The sequence below is a fragment of the Mustela nivalis genome, assembly GCF_964662115.1.
Source record: "Mustela nivalis genome assembly, chromosome: 1".
Classification (NCBI taxonomy): domain Eukaryota; kingdom Metazoa; phylum Chordata; class Mammalia; order Carnivora; family Mustelidae; genus Mustela; species Mustela nivalis.
In genome coordinates this window covers 160430980-160453894 of record NC_139020.1, presented here as the reverse complement: position 1 = coordinate 160453894, position 22915 = coordinate 160430980, and the positions used below count along the sequence as shown (strand labels likewise).

At 56.5% G+C, this 22915-nt stretch overlaps 1 protein-coding gene and 1 long non-coding RNA gene across 23 annotated transcripts in view; one reads left to right on the top strand and one right to left on the bottom strand.

Annotated features, from left to right (window-relative positions):
- The window catches only part of LOC309872844, an 802828-nt gene that overhangs the window by 73074 nt on the left and 706839 nt on the right, over window positions 1-22915 (bottom strand). The gene's annotated exons all lie outside the window — the stretch shown is intronic.
- Window positions 1-22915, top strand: part of IQSEC1 (IQ motif and Sec7 domain ArfGEF 1) — a 371613-nt gene that overhangs the window by 335064 nt on the left and 13634 nt on the right. For all 22 annotated transcript variants that reach the window (XM_082747285.1, XM_082747295.1, XM_082747294.1 and 19 more), the window contains 7 exons: window positions 8755-8916; window positions 11744-11866; window positions 13187-13353; window positions 17950-18089; window positions 18567-18596; window positions 20174-20299; window positions 21514-21613. In XM_082747285.1, the coding sequence (XP_082603411.1) occupies window positions 8755-8916; window positions 11744-11866; window positions 13187-13353; window positions 17950-18089; window positions 18567-18596; window positions 20174-20299; window positions 21514-21613 (848 nt within the window). The remainder of the gene's footprint in view (window positions 1-8754; window positions 8917-11743; window positions 11867-13186; window positions 13354-17949; window positions 18090-18566; window positions 18597-20173; window positions 20300-21513; window positions 21614-22915) is intronic.

Here is a 22915-nt window from a genome sequence, read left to right as displayed (position 1 = left end):
GGATCCCAGAACCCTAGGATTTTGACCTGAGTTGAAGCCAGGCGCCCAACCATCTAAGCCACCCAGGCGCCCCCCAACTTCTATTATTCTGTAGAGCTTAGCCAGTTGTTTGCAAACAATCTATTCAACAATCTGTCCTTTCTTCGTGGACTTGAAGTCCCATCTAATTCCTCATGAATGGGACCTTTTCATTCATTCAGCAAGCTATTTCTTGAGCGCCTGCCACACACCAGGCTGTGTTTCATGGGCCCGGGACAGACCCGGGAACAGAACGAAGATGCTTGTAAAGCTCCACGTTAACTGTTACAGGGCCTGTCCGTTCCTCCACGAGCAGCAGACTTGGGGTCTCATGTGTTTGCTTATTAAGGCAAAACCCCTTCCTTTGGGCTTCGTAAAAATTGTCTTGGCTGTTTCGGGCGGGGATTCTTCCACATGGATTTTGGAATCCGCTCACTAAGACCCCTGAGCAACCCCGTCAACTTGTCACCAGTGTTGCCTTCAGCTCCGAGACTCACTTGGGGGAGCCTGTGTATTTCCTGTGCTGCAGTCCAGCCTCAGGGGGGCTACTGAGGTTAAAGTTCACAGAAACATAACATGAATCCAGTGCCCCTGGCACTCACTAGCCATGGCGCAGGTGCTCACGGGCCACACGTGTCCCCCGTGCCTGACAGCAGAGATCTGGCAAAGTTCGGCCGCCCCAGACTGTGCTCGTGGACAGTGCTGGTCTAGAGCACTGAGGGACAGGCAGCGGCAAGTCTGGCTTCACACAGGGTGTGAGGCAGAGTGGGACGGCAGGCCCACAGCGGCAGGTGCTGATGGACATTGTGGGAAACATGCCCCCAGCCTCCCCGCCAGGCCCACCCCGCCCTCCGGATAGCTGTCAGTTCCCACCCTCTTCCAGTAGTAGGCTTTCCCGACACAGAACCTCAGCCACCCCCCATCCCCAGATAGGGTACATGGAGGATCTGAATGAGGAACCCAAAGTGGGCAAGCAAGCCCGCGAGCGGGGAGGAAAAACAAAACAGGAGACCCGAGAACGTGAGGGAGGGGGACAGGGAGGAGCATCCCTGAGGCCCCCTGGAGGAGGCAGCAGTCTGCCTGACATCCAGATGTTTCCCCCAAGCACCTGCTCTTCACAGGCCCCAGGCTGCTCGTGGAGCTCACGGCCCCAGAGGGAGGGTGGGGGCCCAGGAACTAGAGGCAAGAGCTTTTCAGCCTCAGCTCTGCCACACACCAGCTGCAGGGACATGGCAACTCCTTGCTCTCTTGGAGCATTGCCGCCTACATCTGGAAAATGGGTACAAGGTTCTTGCCTCCCAGGGCCTGGTGAGGTTTAGAGGAAGTGGAACCGAGAAATTTTCCTGGGGCCCACCAGCAAGGAGCTGCTTCTAGGTGGCAGCTGGGGCTGCTGTGCCCAGAACAAAGGATTGGGGGCTTCCAGGAACACAGGCTGTAGGAGGACCCCACGGGTGGTTTCGTGGACAGAACAGTCAGAGGTCATGGCAGTGGCTGATAGTTCCATATGCTTAGCATGTGCTGGACACTGTTCTACAAGTTGTGTTGCTGGGGGGTAGAGACTCTTATTAACCCCACTGTACAGATGGGTGGACTGAGATCCCAAGAGGGTCCTGTCTGAGGTCACACAGTCAGCAGGTGGGCCAGCAGGAACTCTCACCACCTCACTCGGCTCCATATAGGAATGGCTGCTACATGTGTGGCCCCACGGCCCCCCGTCAGCTCACTGGGCCACAGAGGTAAATGGAGAGCTTGGGAGGAAAAGCCACACCACCCAGAGGAGGCCACATGGCCAAGGTCATCCTTGGGCCACCACAGCGCTAGGAGCCCGGGTCAGTACCCCAACAGCCCTAATGGGGTCCCCTGTTCCTGTGTTTCACACATGTGCTCAGGGATATGGGTCTCCTTGCGTCATTCTCCTCTTTCATGCCTCTCTCACTCTGACAAGAGCCCAGGCGACTGTAGCCCAGGCCAGTTTTGTCCAGGTAGACCTGGCCAGACCTCTCCCGCCTCTGAAAGAGTGCACTCATCCCCAGAGCTCCCCTGTGATTAAACAGGTACTCCCATACCAGGAGTGATTGCCCCATCTCTGAGGAGCATGTAAGTTAGGGCCTCAACAACCATTTGGTGTGATGGTGTACTGGGACTCTTGCTTGGACTGGGAGCTGTTCAAGGGGCCCTCTGAGGTCCCTTCCACCTATGGCCCAGCCCCTGGTGCCTGCCAGGTGCTCCCTGCGTGGAAATCAGGCTCAGAGGCTACAGAGCTGGGCCAGCCTCTCTCGGTGAGCAGAAGAGCTGTGGGTGGGCTCCTGATCAATAGCCCCAACTCTGTGCTCCTCATGCATGACGTGTTTCTTGTGAGTGATGAGAACACCAGTGATGACAGCCAGCCCATATAAACACGTATTAGGTCCCAGGCACTGCGCGAAATACTTCATGTGCATCAGCTCACTGAATCCTCACGGTGACCCCATGACACTTGGCTCTAGGGAGCCAGGGCTCAGAGAGATCAGGTGCTAGCTCGAGGCCACAGAGCCAGACATGCTGGCTCCAGGGTTCCGGCGAGCTATTCGCTGTTGCTGGTAGTGCTGACAGTTGACAGATCAGCTCTCTTCTGAGCACTTTGAGCTACTAAGAAGGAAGCCAGCTTTCTATTCCCCTGCAATCCAGCCCGTGACCCTCACCACTCTCCTGGCCCTAGCGGTCCCTAGCTGCCTCCTGGGTCTGGGGTATCTGGTGCTCAGTTTCTCAGGAAAGAAAACCAAGCCAAAGCAGGCTCTGCAGGGCAGCTGGCCGTGATGGAGGGTGATTCCTCCACCTTCTCTCTGCAGTAAAGACAAGCCTCGTTCAGCTTGGGCTCCCGGCATCAGGAAGAGCTTTGTAAAAACCAGAGCTGCATGAAATTGTCTGATGAGGTGGTGAGCTTGCTGGCCCTGGAAGTATGTAAGCAGAGGGAAGGTGGTCATTCCTTCATAGGCCGCTGGGGGCATTTGAGCCCGGATCGCTGAATTGAAGGGTGCTTCCAGGCACACAGGGGTCCAAGTACCAAACTTGGTGAGTCCCTCCTCCCGTGGTCAGCTGAGACGTTATGGGGACAGCTTGGTCCCCTCACCACAGAGGATCCGCGGGCCCTGCAGGTAAAAAGACCCTGTGTTAGTCTCTGTTCATCAGAGCCTTCTCCGCTGCAAGCGACAGGAACCCAATGAGACTAGTGGAAGCAGAGGTCTTACTGGGTCTGGATCTGGAAAGCTGTTGGGCATCTCCCGGCCATCTCCCCAGAGCTCCCTGCCAGTGCCCCACCAGGGCAGGAGGCCTACCAGCTATCCCCAGCCCAGGGTCCAGCCTCACGGCAGCCCTGGCAAGAAAAGAGCTGCTCCTCTCTCATTGGCTCCTGCTGGCTTGCTCCAGACTGCTCATGGTGGTCAGCAGGATCGGGGGGCTCTGAGCGGCCAGGGTGGGAGTGAGGTCAGCCCCCTGTCCTCAGGGGGACAGAGTGGGTGGGATGGGAAATCCGGAGGCCGGCTCGCTGCTGACCATTCGCATGTCTCCGCGATGGCTCGGGTAACTAGAAAGGACAGGAGAAGCCTGTAGAGCCCTGCTGGGACAAGATTCTGCAGAGCACTCAACTGGAGCTCCAGCAAGTGCGTGAACCGGGAGCATGGTGCCTGCCCTGTAACTGCCCTCCCTGGGGCCCCGCCAGCTCAGTGTCCCCACTGACTGCTCGCAGCCCAGTGACAGGAGGTGACCATGAGAGCCGCCCCTGGTGGGGTCTGCTGGCGCTCGCCTGGCACAGCCAAGTCTGAATCAGCAGCTGACGTGGAACAAAGCCGGCCCCGCCTGGCGGCCCACAGTAGGGCCAAGCCTTGGCTTCTCCCACTCCAGCCTGTCCTGCTAAAGCTTTTCAAGGACCCATTACAGTGGGGCCCAGAGCGCAGAGGCAGGACAGGTGCAGATGGTGCAAATGTCCCCCTCGGCACCTGTTGACGCTGGGCCCTTAGAGAAGCAAACTGGCCCAGCAGCAGGACAGACGGGGCTTTTCGGCAGCAGTGAGGGTAGGGAGGGCTGAGTGAAACTTTGCAGAGCTTCTTGGAGCAGAGGGATGGGTTGAGACTCCTGGCACACTTTCTGTCGCCTGGCCCCCTGGAGGCCATTTATTTGACCTTTCTGTGCCTTCTTTGCATTATGAGTCAAATATGGCTTTTGCGTTGGCCATTCTTTCTAGCGGAGTCCTCCTTCCCAGCTCCCAGGTCAGTGCCACCTCCCCAGGGAGGCTGTTCCAGGTCATCCCTCCCACCCCTTCCAGCCGAAGTCCACACCTTCTCCAGGTCCCCTGCTTTGGTTTACTTCTGCTTGTTGCTGACCCTCCTCTTGGAGCCATAGGACTGGCAATATTTTTGAAGGCTCAGGGGTATTGACTCATTTAACCTTCACAGTACCTCCACCGTCTGCACCATCTCTGGCCCCATTATTCAGACAGGAAAGCTGAGGCTCAGGGAAATTAAGTAACCCCAGCCCTGGTCACCCAGCCTGTAAGTGGAGCCTGGGTTTGAGCACAGGCCTCTGGCTCCAGAGAACATACCTGTGATTCCTGTGCTCTGAGTATTTTGGGGAGTTTATGGGAGTATCCTGGGAGTTTATGTTCCACCTTTACCACACTCCAGCTAGGGTGTTTTTCAAGGATGGGGACTATGTTGGTTTTTCATGGGGTTCTTGGTATTTGTTTGTTTCTTTATAAGATTTTATTTATTTGTCAGAGAAAGAGAGACAGAGCCACAAGAAGGCAGAGCAGCAGGCAGAAGAAGAGGGAGAAGCAGGCTTCCAGCTGAGCAGGGAGCGCAATGCAGGGCTCGATAGCTCGATCCCAGGATCCTGGGATCATGACCTGCACCAAAGGCAGACACTTAACTGACTGAACCACCCAGGCATCTCTAGGGATGGGGACTTTGGGCCACAGGCCTGCTAGCACAACCCCAGGCCCAGAAGAGGTGCCTGATAGATGTTTGTGCAATGAATGAAGATGTGAATCCAGGGGCAGAAAGCCCAGATCTTGTCCTGCATGGTTTGCGAGGCCCTGCAAAGTTTTATTTTATTTTATTTTATTTTATTTTATTTTTAAAGATTTTATTTTTTTATTTGAGAGAGAGCATGAGCAAGGAGAAGGTCAGAGGGAGAAGCAGACTCCCTGTGGAGCTGGGAGCCTGATGCGGAACTCGATCCTGGGACTCTGGGATCATGACCTGAGCCAAAGACAGTTGTCCAACCAACTGAGCCACCCAGGCGTCCCCCCTGGAAGGTTTTAAAACAGTGCTGGTGATGCCGGCAAAGGCATACCTTCCCCGGGGCATGTTTTGTTCCTCTTCTGTTGGGTGAGCTCTGTGTAAGCCAGGCCCTTGGTGGACCCCAGGATAGGAACCAGGTGACCCCAATCTGTGTCCTTTTCAGTCCTTAGGGCCTGGGGGGTTCCAGACAGAAGTCCCGCAGCACACTCATAATGAAGGGAATGGAAAGCCACAGCTGGGGAGGGAGACAGAGCCCCATCACTGTGTCTCTGCCTTCGGGTGGAACCAGATTCCCCAGGGCCCAGCTTTGTAGCCAGACCCCCCTTCTTTGCCATTCTGGGTGGGCTCTCGTATGCTGACACAGCACAGCTTAATTCCTCTGTCGCATCGGTATCTGTCACAGGCTGGCCAGGTGCTATGTGCACCAAGTCTCTCAGGGACTAGAGATCAGGGGAGTCATTTCACAGTGGGCTCCCTGGTTCCCTGTGGCAAGGGAAGGCACCATAGGAATCCCACGGCTCCCAGAGGAAGAGCCATGCATCCCTTCTTTCACAGTGCATTGGCCGTGTTATGTCACCTGGTCCCCTAAGTGCCACAAGGGTGGCCAGCACTAATGACTCCTCCCCATGCCCCCCTTCACCCAGCAGGTCACTGTGTGTGACATTTAGCAAGACCTAGGGCACGTTCCCCTTGAGTCAGCATGGAGCTCTGCAGGGAGCAGGTGGATCTAGGAGGCCTGGCAGGGCCCCCAAGAGCACACTCGGGGCCTCACTGCACCGTTGAGGTAGACGGGACCAGCAAGGTCTCCACAGGCTGGGAACTCACATCCTCAGATGTCCAGCGCACCGGCTGAAGAGGTTGGTGAAGGCCAGACCACTCTCCTTCATAAAGCCATCCAGCGGCTTCCTTGGAGAACCACGTTCACCCTGATCTTGGACCTCCAACCTGGACCGTACCCCCGACCCCAGCTCCTTAACTGTGCCTCCGGCCACCCCATCCTTTGCCTCAGTTTCTGGGCAAGCTCCTGGTCACTGGTCAAGGTCCAGTGAGTTCAGATTCCTTTCTCCTGTGACGTCATCATGAAACCTGCCGGGTGGAACCAGTCCCTCCCACCTTTGGTTCAGACTTGAAGCAGGAGCCATCGGGTTCAACCTCGGATCCACCAGTAATTATTGCCATCTCTACCCTCAGGCAGTGTTGGGAAACTGGGTGCTTCTCCCCACCCCCTGCCCTGCAGCCTGGATGCCTATGGGAGGCTCCTCGCTGAGCTCACACTTCAGACCTAGCCTTGCCCTTCACAGAGCACGGACGTCAGGTCCCATCACTGCCCGATTCAGAACACACTAGGGCTTCTCCTCTCACTAAGAGGAAAACCAGATTCCCCCTGTGGCCCGCACAGCGCTGTGGGATCCGGCCCACCCACCCTGCTGCTCTCCTCTGACCTCCCCCAAAGCCCCTCCTCTCAGCCACCCCAGATCGCTCGCTGGTTCTCGATCCTGCAAAACCCTTTGTCACCTCAGGGCCTTTTCGTTCACTGTTGCCTCTACCCAGAAACCTCTCTAAGAACTTAGGTCACCGCCCAGTGTCACCTGCTCAGAGAAAGCGTCTCATTTTCCTGCAGAAACTCCCTCTCCTCTCCAGCTATCATTGATTCAGTCCTTTTGTCCTTTAGACCAAGGATTAGAGCCTGCCGTTGTGGGGTATTCCTGACCAGCCTGCATCACTGCTGTCATCCTGAGCAGTACCTAACAAGAAAGTAGTCTGGGTAATTAATCTGTGAAGAATCTGCATTCTCATGGCCCCTTGTAAGACTCTCCTTCTGCTGTGTTCTGTTCCTCCCAGGCGGAGGAGCCCGGATCCTGAAGTCTGAGATACTGTGTGACGTTGGTGTATAAACATGGGAGGGGGCCAAGTGGGGACAGCAGCCAGCCCCCAAGGAAGCAGGCCAGGACTGGATCTGGGCCCCCAGGCAAGGGGCTAACATGGGATGCCTGAGTGGCGTGGCCCAGCCCAGCACTCTGGTCACGGCCACACAGGAGCACAGGCCGGGGAGTGCCAGCTGGCCTGATTTTTCAAGAGAAGCTGGAAATCTGGATTCTAGATTGAGCTACCCCAATTTCTGTGTGCTCACCAGAATCCCTACTGTTAACGTCGTGTAAGCTAAAGAAAAGACGTCGGTGGGCTTGCCGGGGTGACCTCTGACCTCGAAGATGAGGAAGAGGGAAATGGGCACAGGCTGGGGCCCCGTGGGTGCTGGCGTGGAGCAGGGCCGTGAGGGAGCGTGAGCAGCCAAGCAGCTGGAGAGGCTCCTGGTTGGCTACACCAGAATCCTAGGGAGGAATGGGGTCTGTGGAAGGAGTGGGGAGCCGTGCCAGGGCCCAGCTGGCCAGCAGCCACTCCCGGCCGAATGCCTGAAGGTGATGTTAGGGTGTGTGGTCATCCTGGGCTAAAAATAGCAAGGTCACCTTGCAGCAGGGGCCCTGTTTTTGCTTGCAGGTGGAAATACAGTCTGTGTTGGATGCTGCTGTCAGTCAGGAGCCACGTGGTTTATGGGGACAGGTGGATACCCACTGTTGCCGCTGGGCTGCTACGGGAGATCAGAACTCTGATCTCCACCTGCCGGGCCCAGCGGGAGGGCCCAGCTCCCCTCGCCACCCCCAAATGGGTGCTGGGTACACCGCCAGGGTTCCATAGCTCCTCAGGCTCGTCTGAGGCTCTGGGATTGTCAGAGGACATCTGCCTTCCAAGAGTGTGAGGTCACCCCCTCGCACCATCCTAGGAGGTCAGCCAAGCCTGGCCCATGCCACAGACCAGCAGGGGGACAGAGGCCCAAAGGGAGGAAAGGGCCAGCCTGGGCCCTTGCTGAGCCCATGAGGGGGCCTCCCTCCACCACAGCCCAGCCAGGCCGCATGGCTGCGGGTGCAGGTGGACTCCCTCAGCCCTGCCGGGCCAGCCCAGCCTGACCCAGAAACCCTCTTTGCTCGGGAAGGGTCAAGGCTGCAACTTCACTTCCTCTCCTCTCAGCTGGGGCTAGTTGTGAGAACCTTCCATGGTGCTTCGTGCACGTGTGGTTCCAGGCACCTAACTGTGTTAACTCAGGAAGTCCTTACAGAAAAGGTAGTTTGCTATCGGTGGGGCGGAGGGCCGTCCAGGATGTGCTGGGCAAGGGGTTCCAATCTGCCTGCAAGTGAAACACGGGGCAGTGACTTCTACACCAAGGGGTGTATGGGGCAGTGCAGAACACGGGGGGCAGTGGGACGGTCCCTGCCCCGGTACCAGCAGCCCCGCACTGGCCCATGGCCCAGTCCCAGCTTCCGCCTGGTGCAGGGTCTGCACAGTTCTGGGTCGGACAGTTCTGCACGGACCAGGGCAGGGCACCCAGAGTCCCCAGGGAGGAGGGCCAGCCAGGAGGGGCCGGGGCAGCCACGGCTGAGCCTGTCTCTCACCCCACCCTCACCAGGAAGCCTGAGAAGGGCGTCCAGTACCTCATCGAGCGCGGCTTTGTGCCCGACACACCAGTGGGGGTCGCCCACTTCCTGCTGCAGCGCAAGGGCCTCAGCAGACAGATGATCGGCGAATTCCTGGGCAACCGGCAGAAGCAGTTCAACCGGGACGTGCTCGAGTGAGTTCCGGGGCCAGGAGGTGTGGGGGCGGGTGTGCGGACCTGCGCCGCTGGAACACGGCCTAAATCCACCCCTTAGCTCTTCCTTGCTCCTAGATGCACACAGACACCCCACGTGGTTTTGCACGTCACCCCCTACCAGGCGTACACACGTGCATCCACCCCCCGGCACTACAGCTTACACATCGACCCTGCAGGTCCCCCAACGTGCACCTTTGACCCCTCCATCCCTCTCCAGCAGGGCCGAGCCACCACCATGCTGGGGTGGGAGAGTAGGGTTGGAGGTCTGAGCTCACTCTCCCAGCCTGACTGCCAGCCATCCTGACATGCCCTTGGGCTGGGCGGGGGCCGGGTGCGACGTGAGGAGCCCAGAGGGACCCCAGTGCCTGTCTCCCCTGTGTCTCTCTCCTGCCTCTCCCGGCTGGGAGACCTAGAGGTAAGAGTCCAACCAAGGCTGGCAGCCACCACCTTCCCAGCTACTTGGAACTCTGCAGAAAATCCGGTTTCCTGCTCCCTGGAAACCACTGACAGTTTCGAGAACATGTACCCCAAATCTCTCCATTCCTCCTTGAGACTGCCCTAAGTAGAAAGGCCCCCAGTAGCTGGACCCTTGTGCTTATACTGTGTTCTGGCCCTGCGTCATCCTCAAACACACAGGTGTGTGTGTCGGGTCTCGCTAAAGCCCCTTTCACAGAGGAGGGGTCAAAGCTGTGGGAAAGGACAGAATAGTGGGGCTCCGGGCCCTGGGGGAGAATCTCCAGGCCTATCATTGAGGGTATTTCTGATCAGGCAGCTACACACCAAGATGTAGACCAGGAGCAGAATCAAAGCGGGGTAGACAGCAAACATTAGTAACAAGGGCAGTGCCTTGCATCATCCAGAGAACAAAGCCAAGGGGGTGGGCAGTGGGCCTCCTGGGGCCGGGCGTCCTCGCTGTAAGGAAGAGCCCGGCCACGGCCACCTGTGTGCCCATGTCTGCAGCCGCCCCTGGGAGGAGGTGGGCAGCTGCCTGAGGCCTCTTAAGCAAGTGAGGAAACCCCGGGCTCAGGGAAGGGCTGGCCCGGGTGCTCCCCACCCCCACACGCGTAGACTTCTAGGCACACGTACCTATTCAGTCACACGTATACCCAGCGTGTGCACAGACGCACAGGACGCAGTGAGCCACAGCCTTTGGCGGCTGCTCTAGCTAGTACCCAGCAGAATGGCGTCTGTGCCCTTCCGTGGCCAGGCATGCCCACCTGGGCTGCCTTCTCCCCACTTGCCATTTCTTTTCTGGCCCTTAACCGGGGTTGGGTGGGGGGGCGGGGGATCTGCTGCTTTGTTCATAGAGTTAGTGCCTCCTCTCCTGCCTTTTAAACCAGCCTCAGGAAGCAGTTCAGGGGGAAACAGCTGAGGTCCTTAGTGGCTTGGGCCTAAGATGGTCTTGGGCCAGCCCCCCACCCCCTGCAGCCATTCCTGTGCTCCCCCCAGGCTCTCCCCAACCCCCAAGCTAGCTGCTGGTTCGTAGGAAATCCGTGCATTGTTCTCCCCCATCAGAAAATAGCAGCAGCCTCAGGAAGCAGCAATCCTCATCCCCCCACACACCCCCAACCCTCCACACCAGGCGTCCAGCTCAGAGGCTAGTCAGCAAATTATTCCCTGTGTGGCCCCTGCCCTCCCCCACCCGCTCAGCAGCAGCCTTGAAGGATGGCTCCTCCAGAGCCAGGAGCTCTCAGAGAAGGTTGGGGGCACTACTGTTTATGTCTAAACCCATCAGACCCAGCAGAGCAAGGGCCCTGGCAGCAAGGATGAGGCCCCTCACGGCCGAGGCCTCCACAGTGCCCCCAGGGGTGGCCACGGCTTTGTTAAACATAGATCCACTGGACACCACAGCCTGTTGAGTGGGTCCCTGGGACAGACCCCACCTTCTTTGTCCAGGGATCTGGGTCAGAGGACAGAGCACGGCCTTCGGGAGGACAGGGCTAGGTTGAGGGGAACCAGACAAAACCCAGTTACCAGCCGATTCTGTAGGATCTGCTCCCATTGGCAGGTTGGCAGATGAGTATGGCACAGGTCCTCCAAGAGGCCCCTTGAAAGACAGCAGGCAAAACCCAGGCAGCTCTCCCCAGGCCCTTTGGCATGGGGAGATGGGCTCAGTGCACGGTCACTGCCTGACAGACCAGCGGCCAGCCTCTGCCTTCTCCTGGAGGAGATGGGAGCACATGGCTGGCATCCCTCACAGTCAGTGCAAGAAGACTCAAGCAGGGACGAGCATTCTGGGCCCTGTGTGATGTGCATGCTGCAAGCCATTTGTGCCCTGAGTAGAGACCACAGGCTTTGGCCCTCTGTAGAAAATTACTCACAGAGGGGTGCTTGGGTGGCTCAGTGGGTTAAACCTCTGCCTTCAGCTCAGGTCATGATCTCAGGGTCCGGGGATTGAGCCCCACATCGGGCTCTCTGCTCAGCAGAGAGCCTGCTTCCCCCTCACTGCCCCCTCCTGCCTCTCTGCCTACTTGTGATCTTTGTCTCTGTCAAATAAATAAGTAAAATCTTAAAAAAAAAAAAATTACAGAGATTTTCAGCAACATTTTCCTATAGTTTCCGGGGGTCTGTAGACTCCCCCAGAAGCACTGTGGGGCGGGGTCTTTGGGCTGTAATCTGAAGTGTTCCGTGATTGGAGGAAGCCAGGTGGAGGGCCCTTCTGGACAAGAGGCGGCCAGGTCCCCTGGCTCTGGGCAGCTCACGGCCTGCGCTGCATGGGCTCCCATGGTGCTCTGTCCCCAACAGGAGGGCCGGCAGGGACTGCACAGGCAGCAGACCCTCATGGGGCCTTGGTCTCTCGTTTCAGCTGCGTGGTGGATGAGATGGATTTCTCCGCCATGGAATTAGATGAAGCCCTCAGGAAGTTCCAGGCACACATCCGGGTCCAAGGGGAGGCTCAGAAGGTGGAGCGGCTCATCGAGGCGTTCAGGTTGGGGGCAGGGCGGGGCGGGCATGGGAGGGTGTCAGAAAGGGGAAGGTTCTGGGCTCTGAGGCCCTTGGCTTAGGGCCCAAATCCCCCCTCCAGCCCTGTCCCCAAGGCAGATGGCCCTGAACTTGCCTGGAGGATGAGGTAGTAAGTAGCCCCTTCTGTATGCCAGGTCCTGTGTTGGTTATCTCTAGAACCAGACTTTGGGACAGTCTGTGTCCCTCCAGGTCCTCACGAGCATCACCCATTCGTCAGTCTGTGTCATCACTGCCCATTCACAAAGGGCAGCCCATCTCACACAGTGACTCAGAACACAAGCTGCAGAGCCGATTGGCCTGGCTCTTAGCACCCACTGTGCTACTTACTTACTCTGTGACTTTGCACGGGTTACTTAATCTCTCTGTGCCTCGTGTCCTTGCCTGTAGAGTGGGGATCACAAAAAACACTTAACTTAGAGTGGAAGAACTAAACCACTTTGGGTGTGGGTGCACACTTAGCCCAGTGCCTGGCACGAGAGAGAGCCCACAGTCAAGGTCGGCTACCACCCCATACTCATTCTTCCCAGGACTGTGTGCACAGTGACTGGGCAGGATCCCTCATGCCCAAGCAGGGTGTGGGAGACAGAGTCAGCCACTGACCCAGCCCTCAGGGCTCATCACCAGCGGTGGGGCCAAGGTAGGGAATGAGGACACAGCAGGAGGACAACCCTGGGGCCCTGGGAGGGGGTCCTTCAGGTACTTCCTTCCAGGAGGACTTCCTGGAGGTGGCAGCATTAATGGAGAAGACAGGATTGAATCCTGGTGGTCTGAGCTCCAATGGCTCCTGCCTTGGTCATAACATGCCCTGGTTCCTCTTCTCCAGTCTGCCCACCTCACCCACCCCCTCCCTGAGCCAGGCTCCTCTCATCTCAAGGTCCTAGATAGCAGGTCCAGCACACACCATTGCACCCCCATTCCAGGCAGGGAAGAGAGTGGGCTCTGTCCTTTAATGTACAGCCTTAAAGATGCCCACATGCCTCCTGCTCATATCCCACTGACCAGAACTTTTTCACCTTCTGGGCTGCTTCCAATTCCGAGGGAGATGGGGGGCTGCAGTCCTCTCCCTCAGCAGCCTTCGCCAGGTACAGGACAGATGGCTGAAGTATATGTAACTATCGTAAGGAGGAGCGGGTGTTACCCCCATTGACCAGATGGGCAAACCGAGGCTCCTAGCACAGTGACCAGCCTCAGCTATTCAGCAGCGGCGCTGTCCTGAGGCAGGGGCAGACCCACGTCCAGCCCTGACTGAGGAGGTCCTGATCCTGCTCCTTCTCCCGGCCTCCAGCCAGCGGTACTGTATCTGCAACCCCGGGGTGGTTCGGCAGTTCCGGAACCCAGACACCATTTTCATCCTGGCATTTGCCATCATCCTGCTCAACACAGACATGTACAGCCCCAACGTCAAACCTGAGCGAAAGATGAAGCTGGAGGACTTCGTCAAGAACCTTCGAGGTGAGCTGCCCTGGGCCCTGGGCTCCGGCATACAGCTGTCTCTCCAATGCCCTCTGCATGCCCAGCTAGGCACAGCATAGAGCCGGGGGCGGGAGGCTGGGCTACCACGTACCCCGTCTTTGCCACGGGGACCCAGGGTGAGCCTTGGTTCCACAAACACAGCACAAATGACCCTTAAGAGGGCTGACTACTGTAACAGTGACACACACAGTGGGAGCACTGACTGGGTCTCGTGGTGCCACAAACCTCACTTGGGAAGAAAGTGACATTTTCAGCCTGTTCCGGAAGGATGCACAGGGGTTTGACAGATAGAGGTGCTGGGACGGAGGGGGCCAGCCTAAGAAACCTTGACCCAGCACAGGAGGACCCACTACAGTCCCCAGAGGCCAGATCAGGGAATGTGAAGGACCACAATCAGGAGCCCTGGTGCTGGGTGCCCCAGGCAGGCGAGGACCAGGCAGAGGGGTTGGCACACACTGTCCCCATCACTGCTGTGCCCCTCTCTCCTACGCTTGATGTTCCTCATGAAACGGACCTGCCTCAGCGTATGTGTGTGTGTGTGTTTTAGAGGAACTTTCCAACATCACTATAAACAGGAAGCCCATATTCTTCACTGCACTTAGGTAGTCACTATAAAAATGAACTCAGTGGACAAGAGCACCAGAGCTGCTTCTGGCCAGGCCCCAAGGCTAAGGTGCTAAAGTAGGCAGAGGGAAGGGAGGCCTTCCTGGTATCATTGTGAAGGAAAGGCATTGAAAAGGAGACAGCTGTCTTCCAGGGGGCACAGTGTTAGCTGATAGCATGTCCTCATGTGCCTGGAGTCCCTGGAAGGAAGAGGAGGGTCTGTGTCCCTCTCCTGGGAAAACAGCAGCTGCAGCAGGCTGAGGTCCCCTCAGAAAGTGTGTCAGGTACACAGACACGTTAATATGTGTATAGACAGACACACGCACAAGCACATACATTTTTTTTAGAGAGGAAGAGGGAGGTAGGAGCAGAGTAAGAGAGAGAGAATCTTAGCCAGGCTCCACGCCTAGCATGGAACCTGACAGGGGCTCAGTCTCACGACCTTGAGATCATGACCTGAGCCAAAATCAAGAGTCAGTCATTAACTGTCTGAGGCTCTCAGGCACCCCTGAGGGTGTCGTGTTTTTAAGAAAGGAAAAAGCTGGTTTAAATCAAGTCCAACTTTGTGAGCTTGTTGAGCCATTTAAATGTACTTCTCTTGTCCTTTTTTTTTTTCCTGCAAAGCCCCCCTGCTCTGTCACCCCTTCTCCTGGGACAGGAGGACCCTCCTGGGATTTGAACTGTCCTCGCGCGCCCCCTGGTGGTGGGTACCCCTGCAACACTCCGGCTAAGGGGACGCCCACCCAGAGTGGACAGGTCTGCCCTTTTTTCCCAGCTGGGGCGTCAGGGAAGCCCAGGGGCCGGGCTCCATGCAGACCACCCAGGCGATGGCCATTCCCTGCACTGAGCACTCAGGATGTGTGGCCCTCTGCTCGGTCTAGGGGGAGCCTGGGCCCCAAGGAGTTCAGGTCTTAGCTAGAGTTTCTAGGAAGCTAAGGAGTCTGGGAACTTACTTAATGTCAAGTCAGCCCCAGAGCGCATGAGCTCAACCAGCAGATGCTTTGATGAGGCAGCAATGTGCTCTCCTACATCGTCCCTAGACCTCACTCCTCGCAGGGCTGAGCCTGAGCCTGGTCTTCGCAGAGTCCCACGTGGCCCCAGGACGCAGGATACAGGCTGTACGCTATATGCTGTTGGCAAGCCCAGGGGGGTGTAAGGGTCTGGTGACTGGACTATGACCTTTTTTTTTTCTGCCTGGAAACCTCACCCACATAATTGGGACCCCCTCCCTGTATGGGGAACAACAAGGGGAGCCAGAAATGATTAGCCCAGAGGAAAGAAGGCCAGGGGAGAGATGGGGTTCCTGGGTCAGATACTGCCAGACAGCCGCCCTCATATCAGTGGCTTTGCAGTGTATATCTGCCCTTGCACCTGACCATCCCCAGCAGTCTCAGGGGTTGTGCGGGGGCGGGGGGTGTTATCCCCCCCTACTCAACAGAGCAAGCTGCTGGTTCTGTCTTTTAAGCCCAGGCTGTTCCCACCAAATCCCATCTTTTCCCGCCAGGAACTTGGGAGTGTTCTGTTGCATCTTCCTTATGTTCCAGAAGGGTAACCGAGGCAGAGAGAGAGGGGATCCGCCCAAGATCACACAGCAGGTGCATGTCAGAGGGGGCAGGACTCTGGTCTCTCCAAGCCCACCTGGTACTCTGAACTGGGCAGACATCCAGCTTGTTCTTTGTAGAGGAAGCCTTCCCCCGCCCCAACATACACTGGACACGTTTGCTCTCTGGAATTGCTCACCCCAGGTCACCCAGTAGGTCCAGCAGCAGGAGCACTTCTGGGAATTGGAACATGGGTGGGGGAGGAAGAGCTCACCAGCATGGAAGCCAGATGAGCAATGCTTTTATTTTATTGATATTTGTTTTTAAATTCTGTAGCTTGATTTTTTGAATGGGTATTATCCTCACATAGATAGAAAAAAAAAGCAAACAGAAAGTAATGCAGTCTGGCATTCACGTTCCTTGGTATTTACCCAAAGGAGTTGAGAACGTATGTCCACACAAAATCCTGCACATGGATATTTACAGCAGCTTTATTCACAGCTGCCAAGACTTGGAGGCAACCAAGATGTCCTCTGGTAGGTGAACGGATAGATAACCTGTGGTCCATCCAGACAATGGAATATCATTCAGTGCTAAAAAGAAATGAGCTGGGGTGCCTGGGTGGTTCAGTGGGTTAAGCCTCTGCCTTCAGCTCAGGTCATGATCTCAGGGTCCTGGGACTGAGCCCCGCATCGGGCTCTCTGCTCAGCAGGAAACCTGCTTCCCTGTCTCTCTCTGCCTGCCTCTCTGCTTACTTGTGATCTCTCTCTCTCTGTCTGATAAATAAATCTTTAAAAATTAAAAAAAAAAATTTTTTTTTAAAGAAAAGAGCTATGCAGCCATGAGAACACCTGGAGGAACCTTCAAGTCCTATTACTGAGGGACAGAAACCAGTCTGAAAAGGCCCCATACCACAGGATTTCAGCTATGTGACATTCCAGAAAAGGCAAAACTATGGAGATGTAAAAGATCCGTGGCTGGGAGGGCAGGAGTTATAGGGAAGTCCCTGTGCTTTCCCCTCAATTTTGCTGTGAACTTAACTGCTCTAAAAATCAGTTCTAGAGACACCGGGGTGGTTCAGTCAGCTAAGTGTCTCCTTAGGCTTAGATCACGATCCCAGGCTCCTGGGATATCGGCTCCCTGCTCAGCAGGAAGCCCGCTTCTCCCTCTGCCCCTCCCCTTGCTTGTACGAGTACTTTTGTCTCTGTGACTAATGAATAAAATCTTTTAAAAACACACACAAAACAAAAAACAGTTCTAAAAAAATAGTCTGTTTAAAAAAAAAAAAGTAGGAAAGGTCTGTGGCGGAGCCCCTCCCACCCTCCCTGTGCACCCAGGTTGTTCAGTCCCTGGTGTACTGCCTGCAGCTTCCCTGCTCACACATGTACCAACGTGCACGACTGGTTTTACCCTCGTCCCTTTGGCACCTTGCTTTTCTCATTTAACAAATCTCAGAGGATGTTTCCATGTCGGCTCCCTATGGCCTTGCTCATTTTCCTGGCAGGTGTGTGATATTCCATTGCCCCCCTGTGCGGTGATGGCTTAACCGGTCTCCTGTGAACGGGTAAATGGGTGAATTTCAGTCTTCCACTATTTGGAAACCATGCTCCAATGAGTCACCTTGTTTGTGGAGCCTGTCCCACGGGATAAATTCCCCCCAAATGCAATCAGTGGCCCGGAGGGTTTTGAGTTTATAACTGTGATAGCCAGTGGCAAGTGGTCCAGGGCAGGGGCCCCGTCCCACCGGCAGTGTGTGAGGCCCCTTCCCACAGCTTCACCAACAGTGTCAGATACCAAACCCCGGGATTTTTGCCAGCCTGCAGTCTGAGGACTGGTGTGGTTTTGGGTTTCTCTCCTGAGTGGGGCTGTTTTCCTCACAGCAGTTGTTAAGGGTTTAGCAGAAAAGGGTATGTGCCTGTTGTCGGAACAACTCAGGTTCAAGGCCAGGCCTCCAGCTTCTGTGCCATGTGACGTGGGATGACAGCTAGCAGCAGGTGCACGGAATTCACACTTTCTGGGAAACACCTGGGCTGCTCTGGCCTCCTCACAAGATCTCTGGGAAGCCACCAGTGCTCTCGGTGACCTACCTGAAACAGGACCCCCAGCTTAGGGACTCGGTCACGTGGCCTGTCGGGAACTTGGGACCCAAGCAGGAACTTGAGCCCAGGCCTGTTACCAAGCTGATATTCATAAAGCCTTGGAGCCTGACTGTGCTGGCTTGGTCCTGGTGGAAGGATTCTGAGACACTTTGTAAAGGACTGAAGATGTTCAGAGACTGTGGGTCCAGAGAGCCTTTCGTTCTGCTGAGGACTAGGGAAAGGGATCACTCTTCTGATTGGGTTTAGAAACTGGTAAATGAGGGGTGAGCCTGGGGGCCCGAAGCAGAGGGGTGCCCCGCCACCTAGGCCCCGGTGGCTGCTCTCCCATCCAGGTGTGGACGATGGTGAGGACATTCCCCGGGAGATGCTGATCGGGATCTACGAGCGCATTCGCAAGCGGGAGCTGAAGACCAATGAGGACCATGTGTCCCAGGTGCAGAAAGTGGAGAAGCTCATCGTGGGGAAGAAGCCGGTATGTGGTGACCCAGTATCCCTGGCTCCCCCACTCCCACCCACCCCCACTTCATGTGACCCCAGGCCCACCTTACTGGCTGCAGCTTTGGACAGCAGCCCTGATGCCATTTGGAACCCAGCGCCTTAGGGGGAATTACTGCAGGTGTAGGGTGGCTCCTGCTAATTGGGAGTAACAGCCATTGGTTCTGGGTTCTGTTTAAAAAAGAGCCTGTGGCTCTTAAGAAACCAATAGCCAGAGTCCTGCGGTGGTCCCTTGGTGGCCCAGAAATGCCTTCATTGCTGCCTTAGGGTTCTGGCAGCGAGAAGGTCTCCCCAGCTACTGCGTGGGACATGTCTGGACAGAGGACAAAGGATGTGGGAGCCACAGGAGGGGTGCTGACCTACTTGGATGTAGTCCTGTTAGCTCTCTCTGGGCCCAGGTGCATTTCTTCAATCACTGTTGTCTTTTTTTCTTTGTTTCATGTTTCCTGCTTAGATTGGATCCCTGCATCATGGGCTTGGCTGTGTGAGTATCCTTTTGCTTTTACATTCTGGCTGATAGCCCGCCGTGGGGTTGGGCCCCGTGTCCTTTGTTCAGATCACTGCGATCTCCTGGCTCCCAGATCCACAATTCTAACTGCTTGAATTAATTTCTGGAGCGATGAGAAATTTGATTTGCATAATGATCCCAGCCTCGAATCTTTGCAGGCCCAGAGACTGCGGGCCCAGGGGGAGGGTTGGGCCAGCTGGCCAAAGCACATAGTCTCCGTCCCTCTCCCTCGGGCAGAGCTCTAAAGCCGAGGCTTATCCCCAGACGCAGAGGCACTGTGCCTGAAACAGACGACCCTTCCCACCGCACCCATGCTCTGACCCCTGATACTCCACTGCCATGGCCTGGAGCAAGTGTGCCTGCTCACCCCAGGAGCACCTGGAGACACACCCGCGTGGCAGGCACATGGCACGTGCCTTACGTGTCTGTCTCTCCCTCTCAGCAGGCGGCCCTGGGCTGCAGGAGTATCACAAAACTGTCCGCTCCCCGCTCTTGCCAGCTTCTCCCAGAGAGGGTCCACTGGATACTGACCAACCCTCGCCCACCTCTCCAGCCCCACCTCCCACCATCCTCTCCCCTTCACACTTTTGCTCTGAGCAGGGCCACTCCCTGAGCACACCAGCCTGGGCCATGTGTTCCCTCCCCGATCGAGGACTGGGGAAGGGGATCCCTATCCTGACTGGGTTTAGAAACCGGTAAACGAGGGGTGAGATGAGCTCGGGCATCCCTGCCCCAGGGCACCTGTTGGTAGAGTGAACCCTCCTTGCCTGCCATGACGATCCGCAGCACACGCCAGCCCTTTTCTAACTTCCTGTCTCTTGCGTGAGCTGGGGGACCCTCAGAGCTATGACTGGGCCTCCCAGACGGCTTGTCACCACAGCCCTTAGACACCATACACATTGCCCCTGGCCTTGAGAGTACCCTGGGCTTCAGCAGGGTGGGGATGCACATGAACCCATGCTAGGCATTTTCAGAGCAGAGGCCCAGGCCAGGCCCAACAGAGCTCTGGCAGCTGGCTCGGGATTTGGGACAGGGCTTTTCAGGCACCAGAACCATCAGGATTCTCTAGGAGGGGCCCAGAAGCCGCTGCTGGCTCTGTGCCTTCCTAGCTGTGTGGCTGAGGCAAGCTGCCCAACCTCTCTGTGCCTCAATTTCCCCCTCTAGAGTAGACTCTCTCTGGAGAGAACTTTACAGAGACCTCCGGGCTTATGTCTGTGACAGGCACCTTTTGGGGACTTGGATGGTGAATTTCTCACTGGGGGGTGGAGGGTCCTGCAAGATGAACGTGATGCTCTAAGAAGTCTGGGACATGTCTGAAGGAAAGGAAAGGAGGTATCACTAGAAGCAGGGGCGCTTTCCACAGCCCTTCAGGAGAGCTCCTGAGGAAGAGCGGGGTAGAATTGCTAGGAGGCCAAACGTGTCTGCTCTGTTATGCGCGGTTGGTGGGAGAGGTCATTTTCAGATGCCAGGCGCACAGGCTGGGTTTCGAATGTGCTGCCCGGGTTCCTGCCGAGAGGCAGGGGGCTGACAGCAAGGCTTCCCTCCCCGCACAGGTGCTCTCTCTGCCCCATCGGAGGCTGGTCTGCTACTGCCGGCTCTTTGAGGTTCCAGACCCAAATAAGCCTCAGAAACTCGGACTGCACCAGCGAGAAATCTTCCTGTTTAACGACCTCCTGGTGGTATGTGGTTCCCCACAGCAGGCCGTGGCTGGGAGCGTGACTCAGGGCACCCTTGACCTGCAGCTGTGGTCTCCATGTGGCCACGTCTCTGAAAGAGGCACATGTGGGGGTGGGGTGTGGGTCACAGGGATGGAGTTAGCCCCATGGTCTTTGGGTTCACAGAGGCAGAGTCTAACTCATGGCGCTGCCAATAAACACAGGGCTTTGCTGGCTTCTGAAAAAGCCCAGAGGAGCCTCTGGGCCTTCAGCCTCAACTATTCCCAGAGGCTCAAACTGTGTCCGCAGGACTCCTTGTCGGGCTGTCTCTCCACTGTGCAGGCTTCCTCCTCAGGCAGCCTCTGTCCAAGAAGGGAGTGTCAGCCTTGGCAGCTGCAGGCTTCATCCTGCCCCACCCCTTGGGGCATCCTTGGCCACCAGTGGGATTCTCTTCGTAAGAGTCCAAGCCAAGGTCTCATTGCTTCCCGGGCCCATGTCCTAGCCACTCCCGGGCTCCAGGCAGGGGCAGTGCTGCCTCACTGGCTAAGCCTGGGTCACTGCCCAGCTGCAGGACCACTGGACTAAAAGTAGCAGAGAGGGGATTCCCCAAAGGGAAACTGAGGCACTCTTGCCTGGAAAAAAGGTGGCATGGGTGCTAGCCACTGGGGATAAAGATGCCCCTGCAGGTAGCAGGGCGAACCTATCCTTTGGGTCTCTGTCTCTCCCATGCCTCAGGTTTCTCCCTAGAGGCCCTTGCCCCATATCCCTACCTGCCTGAGACCCAGCTGGTCTTCTCTGATTACCGAGGTTAGAACACAGATCTGTGGGTTTCTGATGCTTTGTTAAGAGTCCCTGACCTCAAGCAAGTTCCTTCAGACTTCTGAGCCTCCGTTTTCTCCCCCAAAACTAATCTTGCATACAGAGCACTCAGGAGGGGTCCTGGGCCTAAGCATCTGGCCTGGCACCTTTAGGGTCCTGGGGGATGCTGTGCCTGTCACCTATGTGCTAGCCTGAAGGGTGTCATTCCTAGCCAGCATGACACCTGGGACTTGTAGCAACAGCAGCCAGCACTCGTGTCAGGATATGCATGAGTGTGCAGCCCTTTCCTGCCCCAGGGGCTGCCCTGACCTCTGAATCACTGAAAGCATTCTGACATTAGGCCCACTTCGAATCCTGAGCTCCCAGAGCTGCGCCTGGGCAGGTGATGGGACTTAGCCTCTGTCTCTGGCTATCGGCAGGTTACCAAGATCTTCCAGAAAAAGAAGAATTCCGTGACCTACAGCTTCCGACAGTCCTTCTCCCTGTACGGCATGCAGGTCTTGCTCTTCGAGAACCAGTGTAAGTGTGTGTGGGGAGGGGAGGCCTGCCATGGCCAGGCCACAAGCATGTGGCCTAGAGTGCTCGTCCACACGTGGCCACAGCGCCGTGGGGCGGGAGATGGCATCACAGCTCTCAGTCTGTCATTAGGAAGCACAGTGCTCCCCAGTGATCTCCCCTTCTGCCTGGTTCCCCAAGGAAAGAACCCCAGGGTAGCTCTCCTGCGCATGCTCTTAGGCCTGTGTCACCTGCGGAGAGCATCATATAGGCCAGGAGGCTGATAAGCAACAGTAACGGGAAAGAATTTAGTGACATCGTACACGGTGGTTATCACATTTACTTTTCCTATTCTTTCTGCTTACGGCTGGTGAGATTTCTTAATTTAGAGCAGAGTGCATTTACATCAATAAAATGTTGCAGGGGAAAACCTCAAGTTAAACGGCATAGGTGATATGCCAATGTAAGTGAACAAATAGATTGAGGTCATGCCTGAGGGGAGGTAGAGGAGAAGATCTCAGCCCCGGCCAGAGAGCCTGGAGCCAGCACTGCTCTTGCTCTTAGCGGCTCTGTGGCCCGGCTCGCGTAACATCTCTGGGCTCCACTCCCTTTGTCTATAAAATGGGCTGATAGCTCATAGATTTAGCTGAGTGCATGCACATGAAGTACTTAGAACAGCCCCTGAAACAGGATTTATGCTTAGCTGCTGTTGAAAATTCTCCTCTGGGTGTGAGTGGTCTGTGGGGCCTAGGGAGTCTGGCGGGGAACTGCCACTCCCGACTTCTTCTTTTGATCTCGTCCTTCTCCAGTACTCAAGCCCTGCCCTCTTCCTCTCCCTCTTCATCCCGTCCTTGTTGGAGGTCCCTGAACTTCAGGCTGAGCCAGGCCTCCTGAGATGAGGGGTAGGGGCTGGGTCCTGCTGCCTGCATCTGTGGAGTGTCGTGGTGTCTCCAGCATCAGGGAAGCCCTCATCCTCTCGGACAGGTCACCAAGCTACCATCTATCTGATCAGCTGTCCATCTGCAGGTTGAGAAAGTTCCAGGGACTTGTGGCTGGGCCATCCCAAACCCTGGGGCCTGAGGGCCTGCATCTGGGGCTCTTTACCCCTTCTCTGTCCTAAATGGAACTGGCACCCACTGTGTCCCCAAGAGCCCAGGATGCTGACCCTACCATCTCCCCACCTGCTGCTCTGCCACATCCTAGGCCAGGAAGCCTGCCTTGCCCCGGTTTCCACCAGGCAGCTCCAGGGAGGATCCCACATTCTCCTGAGGAGCAGGCCCCCGCTTGGAAGGAGCGGCAATGGCCATGATGCTCACAGCAGTGACC